The 8,248-nt window shown below is 54.8% G+C and overlaps 1 protein-coding gene across 1 annotated transcript; it reads left to right on the forward strand.

Annotated features, from left to right (window-relative positions):
- Positions 1–2,117: 2,117 nt before the first annotated feature.
- On the forward strand, positions 2,118–8,042 carry LGALS3 (galectin 3). Its single transcript, XM_054199458.1, has 7 exons — positions 2,118–2,207; positions 4,929–4,983; positions 5,114–5,136; positions 5,450–5,830; positions 6,025–6,113; positions 6,375–6,543; positions 7,783–8,042. Exons 3-7 carry the CDS (start codon positions 5,119–5,121, stop codon positions 7,936–7,938), a joined length of 813 nt encoding a protein of 270 aa, XP_054055433.1. The 5' UTR covers positions 2,118–2,207; positions 4,929–4,983; positions 5,114–5,118; the 3' UTR covers positions 7,939–8,042.
- Positions 8,043–8,248: the final 206 nt, after the last annotated feature.

Consider the following 8,248-nt stretch of genomic DNA (forward strand, 5'->3'; position numbering starts at 1 on the left):
CTTGAGAAAGGGAGGTGACATTGTGGCGGTTCCTTTTCCCCCGCCTGGGAGGTTGCAGAGGGAGGAAGGAGAGACAATCGCTGAACTTATCCCCGTGGGATTTGGGGTAGATCTGCCGCCCAGACGTTGCACGTGGTGTTTGCTACCAACCCCACGCACCAGTCAGGCCACAGAAATCACGAGACTGGTAAAATCATCACGCGGGTGTGCGTTGTTCCGCTCTGTAAAGGGGAGCGGATCCCTTGTGCCATCGAGCTTCTTGCTCTCTGGTTTCATTTCCTTCCTGTTAATTTACTGTCAAGAAGACAGTATTGTATGTCAGGGCCCCGGAGATGCTGGGAGGGCTGGAGCCCCTCTGCTGTGAGGACAGGCTGAGAGAGTTGGGGGGGTTCAGCCTGGAGAAGAGAAGGCTCCGGGGAGACCTTGGAGCCCCTTCCAGTCCCTAAAGGGGCTCCAGGAAAGCTGAGGAGGGACTCTGGATCAGGGAGGGGAGCCATAGGACGAGGGGGAATGGTTTTAAACTGAGAGAGGGGAGATTTAGATGAGATACTAGGATGAAATTCTTGGCTGTGAGGGTGGTGAGCCCCTGGCCCAGGTTGCCCAGAGAAGCTGTGGCTGCCCCATCCCTGGAGGTGTTCAAGGCCAGGCTGGATGGGGCTTTGAGCAACCTGGTCTGGTGGGAGGTGTCCCTGCCCAGGGCAGGGGGATGGGAACTAGATGGTCTTTAAGGTCCCTTCCAACCGGAACCATTCTATGATTCTGTGACAAGAGAGAAGCAGCCTTCCATTTATTCATTTCCAATAAGCAGTTTGAAATGATTGCTTTAAAGTTATTTAACTTTATAGAGACACATCACCCACTGGGGTGGGGCCTTTTGCCTCAGAGCCTCGATGTCCGCAAGAACAGAAGGTGCACAGAACATTAACTCCTGACATAAGTCAGCGTAGAGTAAAGGGCAGTGGGACCAAGTACAGGGTCGATAATTCTGAGTTGTAATTGCACCCTGTCATTTTTATACATATTTTTTTGTGTGTATATATATTTTATGTGTATATAGATATATATTTATGTGTCCATATATATATTATATATCTTCTCTTCTCTTCTCTTCTCTTCTCTTCTCTTCTCTTCTCTTCTCTTCTCTTCTCTTCTCTTCTCTTCTCTTCTCTTCTCTTCTCCTCCCAGCAGCACCATGCAGAAGGTCAGAATTTCAGCCTTCAAACACGCCTTTTTCTTTTCTGTTGCTTTAAGCCGTGAAGCCAGCTGAGCAACAGGAGATGATTCACCCTTAACTTGCATGAAAACTTGTTGAAATTATAGCTGCCGCTAACAGCTTTCCAGCACCGGTCCTTTCTGCATCGAGTGAAAACCAAAGCTTTTCCAGCTTCTTTTTTTTTCTTGGCAGTCTCCGGAGAAAACCTTTAACATTTAAAACTAAATTTGTATTTTACTTTATTTTACTTAGTTGTATTTATTTTAGCTTCTAAGGAAAAGGAAAGCCTCTGATGCGGGGAAACAGGCCCCAAGCATGGACATAGACCCGCTCGAGACATAAAACACAAGAAGCCCAAATTTTTTTCCCCGTGTAGTTTTGCCCTTTGGTGAGGTCACCACTTAATAAAGAGGAATAAAATAATCTTCTTTGTGCTGCTAGTGACTTTATGAGCTGAGGGGGACCCCTGGGGATGCCCCAGGAGCCGACGGTTGGTGGTTCCCGGAGCATCCCCCGGAGTCCCCCCCAGCTGCATCTCCTGGGGCATCCACGGGGACCCCACGGCTGCAGCTCCCAGAGCATCCCCCGGGATCCCCGTGGGCAGCATCTCCGGGAGCATCCTTCGGGGATCGCCCAGCTGCATCTCCCAGAGCATCCCTGAGATCCCCCCGGCTGCATCTCCCGGAGCATCCCCTGTGGTCCCCGTGGGCGGCATCTCACGGAGCATCCATGTTATCCCCCCGGCTGCATCTCCCAGAGCATCCCCCGTGGTCCCCGTGGGCTGCATCTCCTGGAGCATCCATGGTTTCCCCCCGCCTGCATCTCCTGGAGCATCCCCCGGGATCCCCGTGGGCGGCATCTCACGGAGCATCCCCGAGGTCCCCGCCCCGTCCCCGCCCCGAGCAGGCGGGGTCCCCGCTGCCGTGTCCGGGCCACCCTTTTCCCGTGGGTTCCCAGTCCCAGGAGCCACCACCGAGAGCCGCCGCACCGCAAGGTGAGTGGACGCATCCCACCCACGGGGGTCCCGAGTGGGAACAGAAGGAGCAGGAGCGGGGTTAAGGCATGTATTGCCTTGCAAAGAAAGGGTTAAGGGTGGGCTTGTCCCCACAGCGCATCACCCGTTGGGGGGTCCCGGGTGGGAGCAGGGGGATAAAGCATGTATTGCCGTGCAAAGAAAGGGTTAAGACTGCGCTTGTCCCCTTTGGCGTGGGAGCGGGAGGTGGGACACCTCCCGGGGCAGCTGTGCCACCGGCTCTGTGGTTAATAACAGCAGCCAGAGCCTATATAAAGCACTCGCTGGCTTTAGGGAGTGCCTGGGTGGATATTCAGGAGCTATTAAGGCTGTTGGCAGCTCACAGGGTGCCGGGGTAGCCCTGCCCGTGTCCCCAAAACCACGCAGAAGCGCCTGGGAGGCTGGAGACATCACAGAAAGTCACTGCAGAAATAGCGCCGAGGGGAAGAAAACTTCTATTTCTTTCCCAAACAGAAGTTCTTCCACTTTGCGTGAATATAGGAAATACTTGGGGTGCTCTATAGACATCTGCCATGGGGTTTTCCTCCGCGGGGTCGGTGAGAGCTCAGAGAGCTGGTGGAGGAATAGCATTTTTTCAAGAGTTTGGTTATAAATATTGGATCTGCCATCCCGGTCCCCACAGGGAGACTCCTGCCACGCCGTCCCGAGGCAATAAAAAACCCATGCAAAGGTGCGAAATTGCTCCAGGGCGAAGATGTGGGGCTGTCCCTTGGCTGTGCCCCCTGGGAGCCGGCATTGCCCCTCGCCGGGGCACCACAAGCCCTGGCAGCCCATACCTGCGGCTCGACCGAAGGCCACGCGGTGGCATCTGTCCCTGGGGCGCCCGCGGGAGCTGCGTGCCCACCCCTGGCTTCACCCTGCCAACAAACCACACACCCAAGGGCTTAAAAATACCCCAGAAGGCAAATAAAAGCTTTGCAAAACACTAGCTGTTCAAACCGTCTGGGCTGCTCCGGCTTAAAAATCCGGCGGGCTCAGCAGGATGAATATTTGCTGGTTGTGAAAACTTGGGAGGTTTTTTTGTTATTCCTCAGGCAGGGCAGCCGGATTTGCTGTGACCTTTGTGCAGACAAATGTTTCTTTCGGAGACAATTTTACTTCTCTGTTTTCAATTTGGAATTTTCCTTTTCTTTCCCCGCTTCTGCCTCTCCCTTTTTTTTTTTTTTTTTTTTTTTTGTGTGGTGTTTTTTCCCCCCTCTTATGAATGCTCTCTTTGATGGGCGGGATCCAGCTCAGGGCCGCGGCTATTCCTGCACGCAAGCGGGTTTGTGGCATGTGGCCCTGCCACGGCCGAGTGGCTCCACAAAACTTTTAAGGCAGCTTTTATCGGCTGGCCCGGAGCAGCTGGTGGCACGTGTGTTGTGTGTCCCTCCTGCCGTGCCCTCCAGCCCACGGTGGGGGACAAAGGGGAACCCCCACCCGGGGGTGCCACCCTTCTCTCGCCTGCTGCAAGCGTCCGTCCCGTGCGTCGTGGGGTGGCTGTGTCCCCCCCGACGTGCTGTGCCGGTTTTGTAGCCCCTCATTTTTTTAGTGGAATCTTCTCCGGGATGACCTTCTCCTGTTCTGGCAGGGGGTTGGACTTGATGGTCTCCAAAGCTCCCTTCCAACCCCCACCATTCTGGGATTCTGTAGGGACACAAAGATGATGAGGGACTGGAGCCCCTCTCTGCTGAGGAAAGGCTGAGAGCCCTGGGGCTGTTCAGCCTGGAGAAGAGGAGAGGGGATCTCATCAATGCTCAACAATACCTACAGGGCGGGGGGAAGAGGATGGGGCCAGACTCTTCTCAGTGGTGCCCAGCGACAGGACAAGGAGCAACGGGCACAGAGTGGAACACATGAAATTCCATCTCAACATGAGGAAAAACTTCTTTACTTGGGGGGTGGCAGAGCACTGGAACAGGCTGCCCAGAGAGGCTGTGGAGTCTCCTGCTCTGGAGATATTCCAAACCCGCCTGGACGCGTTCCTGTGCAGTCTGCTCTGGATGACCCTGCTTTGGCAGGGGGTTGGACAACATGATCTCCAGAGGTCCCTTCCAGGCCCTGTCATTCTGTGACTCTGTGATTCTGTGGTGCTGCCTCGGGGAGGGGAAGTGAACAACGCCAGCCATCGTGCAGGACAAAACCACTACGTGGGTGCGTGCGTCACCCAGTGTCCCGCGCTGGCAGCCAGCACTCCCAGCCAGGGCAGGGAGGTGGCCGTGTGTCTGCTGGAGGCAGCAAGAACAGCTCACCGCTGCCCTTTGGGTTTTTTTTTTCCTTTATAAAAAGTGGTTTAAAGCTGGAATAAATCTTCCTGACTTGGGAGCAGAGCAGACCTGGCACGGGTGGGGTTTTTTGGGGGTAGATCAAATGCGGAGCTCCATGTTGAGCCGTGTTTCTTGGAGGAGGAGAAGGGTGCTGACGTGGTTTGCGATGCAGCGTGAGCAAAGAGCAAAAACCTGGTGAAAAGCCCATGGGGAGGCTGGTGGGAGCCCAGGGGGCTTGGGGCAGAGCAGCCCCAGGTCCCCACAGTCCCGTGTCCTCTTCCATCTTGGCACTGGCGGTGTTGTAAGGTCAACGATGGTGTTGGGTCAACAACAACCCTGCAGCGGCCCATTTCATCCAGGGAGGGGTTTTGGGGCTGGATTCACTCCAAGAGCTGTCCAGGTTGCTTGCGGCAGTGACCCCCGGTTTCTCCCGCAGGTCTCGGACGAAGGTTTGTCCCACGGCACCGGAGCTGTCGGCTCCGCCTGGGCAGGTACGTGATGGGGACTTCCCCGTTTCCAGCCTGTTGCTGCTGTCACCTGTAACTCTTCTACAAAATCTCTATTTTTCGGATGGTGTATGTTAAAAATGACTTCAGCATCTTTTGTCTTTTCCTTTTTCAGGAAAAATGTCAGACGGTTTCTCTGTAAGTATGGCTTGCTTTAGAAAGAAACCCCACACACATATGGGGGCTGTGATTGTTTAATTGCCGTGAAGCAGGGACCTTCAGCAGGGGTGGGAGCATGGCGGCGCCAACCTGCGTGACTCCCCAAATCCCTCCCCCCAGTTACATGGGCGCTTACTGGTTTTCTGGAGACCTCAGCCCAGGTACCCACCTGGGGAGCAGCTGGGGCCTCGGCACGGGCTGTAGGACACAAAAGCTGGGTGTTGGAGGGCTCAGCCTGACCCCAGGGTTCAGGCCACCCACCTAACCCTCCTCCTCTCCCCTCTCTCCCCAGTTGTCTGACGCCTTGTCCCCCGGCAACAACCCGAACCCCTCTGCCCCCCCACCCCAAGGCTGGCCCTCCTGGGGGAACCAGCCGCCGGCTCCGGGGGGGTTCCCGGGCTATCCTGGTCCTCCAGGCACCTATCCTGGCTCTCCAGCAGCACCAGGCGCATACCCAGGAGCACCGGGAGCATATCCTGGAGCACCAGGAGCATACCCTGGAGCACCGGGGCCATATCCCGGAGCACCGGGGCCGTATCCTGGAGGACCAGCAGGATCAGGACCATATCCAGGAGCACCAGCAGGATCAGGACCATATCCCGCCCCCGGGCAACCGCCCAGTGGCCCTGGATTTGGGCCCCACCCTCCGCAGGGGGGACCGGCTCCTCCCATGGTAACGGCTCCATCATATCATAAGGATTTCTGTGTCTTCGCTGCCTGATTTTGCCCGTCCCTGGGAGGACCTGGGGCTGGCTGTCCCTGTGGGGGGGGGGTGGCATGGATGCTCACCGTGTCACGGGGGGCCCCCGGTGTGTTGTCACTTTGGAGGTGGCTTTCTGCTAATAGCAAATCCCCGTTGTCTCCCAGAAAGTCCCCTTCGAGCTGCCCCTGCAGGGAGGACTCGTCCCTCGGACGCTCATAACCATCACAGGCACCATCAACCCCAACCCCAACAGGTATGTGGGGGGGGTGTGTGTGTCCATCGCTGAGGGCAAGGAGGTTCCATCGGGAGCTGGGATGGAGCAAGCGGGGGCTGGAATTTGCTTTCCCTTCCTGAATAACACCTGCCTGGTGTAAAATCAAGTATTACGCTAAATAAACGTGTAAACGCCCTGCTGTCGCCCAGCGGGGCCTGGGGGTTTCGGCAGGTCCTGCAGCAGAGCCCAGGGCTTTGGTAGAAGGAAAAAAAAGCAGCGGATGCGTTATTGCCATTGCAGGTTTTCACTGGATTTCAAGAAAGGGAATGACATCGCCTTCCACTTCAATCCCCGCTTCAAGGAAGACAACAGGAAAGTCATCGTCTGTAACTCCATGTTCCAGAATAACTGGGGAAAGGAGGAGAGGACGGCTCCCAGGTTTCCATTCGAAGCTGGAAGACCCTTCAAGGTAACAAAAAAAACCAACCTTAAAACTCCGTCTTAATGGAGCCTTAATGCCGGGAGGGTTCGGCCAGGGCTGTGTGACAGGACTCGCTGGAAGGACCTTGATGCTTTTGCACAGGAATTGGCTCCCAAAGGTGCTTTTGGGGCAGTTCCCAGCTGTTTCCCTGGTTTCCAGCACAGCAGGTCCCACCGCCCCCCCCCGCACTTCTTACCCCCTCCGGCAGGTCCGGCTCCTTCCCCCCGCTTCTGCTATTCCCATTTGTTATTAAATCCTCCATGTTTACGCTGCAGCTGCAGTTGTTGGGCAGGTTTCTGCACCGCATTTCCCCCGTTAGCAGCTGTTACAGTTTGAGGAACCCACAACTATTTATTGTCGTTTAGACCATTATTCTCTCACCCCATGAACCCTCCCCAGCTGGGAAGGGGAATCGCGGCAAAAGAAGGAAACCTGAGGGCTGAAATATAAACAGATTTAATAGAATAAGACTAAATAATTAACATTAATAATACAAAAGAGCCCATATGTGCAAATGTGGGACGCTGGGAGCACTGTGGCTTTGGGAGGAAGGGAAGGGCTCAGGGCTCTGGTACCGGGGCAAGGAGTGCTCAGGCTGGCAGCCATCAAGGGACAGAGAGAGCGAGGGAGAGAACTCCTCAGCAAACTTTGTAATTTATACTGAATGGGCCATTCGTGGTCTGAAATAATCCTGTTGGCAGCTTGGAGCAAGTGCCCGGGTCTCGCTCCTCTTGAGCGCAGGCTGAGACCTTGGAACCCGCATCTCAGAGCTGGCTATAATGTAAATATTTTCACCATTTCAGACACTTGAGTCTTCTAAAAATGCAGTTTTCCCAAGCAGTAGAAGAGACCTTACTGAAAAGTAAAACTACTGAAAAAGAAGTGTGTGTCTCAAACCAGGCCAGCAGCCCAGGTCTCTTCACCAGCTTTTTCTCCTGCAAAGTAGTTTCACAGGTGGCGAGGACGCAGCGCTCGCCCTCTGAACCGTCAGTCACGAGGAGGCAGAAACCCTGGGCTAAAACACGAAGGAGAAAGAGTACGGCGGGGCTGTGGGGAAGGCAGAGCTCACCCGTGTTTTTGCAGCTGGGAGTCGCTGCGCCGGCTCCTCCACATGCCACCGGGCTGGCAGCAGCCTTTGGCCAGTGCCAACCTGCTCCAGTCCATGGCTTAAAACGTCTTCCTAAAACAAAAACCTGATGGTTATCTTCGGGGGACGTTGTATTTCAGCTCCAGATCCTGTGCGAGGTGGATCACTTCAAGGTGGCGGTGGATGACGCTCACTTGCTGCAGTACAGCTTCCGCGAAAAGAAGGTGAACGAGGTCACCAAACTCTGCATCGCGGGGGACATCACCCTCACCAGCGCCGTGGCCACCACGATATAGCTATGGCGGCCCGATTTTAATGCAAACTTAGTGCTCTTAACATGGCTTAAGTGCCTTCTCACAGGAGTAATTGGAGGTAATAAAACGTACTTTCACAAGTAAAATTTGTTTTCAGTAAGATCTCAAAAGACGCGACCTCCTCCAGCAAGCGGAGCTCAAACATGGGATTCTCTGAATTCTATTTGTTCTGCTCGGTAGAGCAGTTACTCCTTTTTCACTGAGAAAAACAAAATAGCGCAGCAAAAGACTTAAGCTCATCCCTCCAGGGAGGAGCAGGAGGTGCGTGATCAGGCTGTGAACAGGTTGCACG

The sequence above is a fragment of the Rissa tridactyla genome, chromosome 4 (assembly GCF_028500815.1).
Source record: "Rissa tridactyla isolate bRisTri1 chromosome 4, bRisTri1.patW.cur.20221130, whole genome shotgun sequence".
Classification (NCBI taxonomy): Eukaryota; Metazoa; Chordata; class Aves; order Charadriiformes; family Laridae; genus Rissa; species Rissa tridactyla.

Coding starts and splice junctions, on each gene's coding strand:
- LGALS3 (XM_054199458.1), top strand. Junction 5,831..6,024: donor GGGGACCGGCTCCTCCCATG/GTAACGGCTCCA, acceptor GTTGTCTCCCAG/AAAGTCCCCTTCGAGCTGCC. Junction 6,544..7,782: donor AAGCTGGAAGACCCTTCAAG/GTAACAAAAAAA, acceptor GTTGTATTTCAG/CTCCAGATCCTGTGCGAGGT.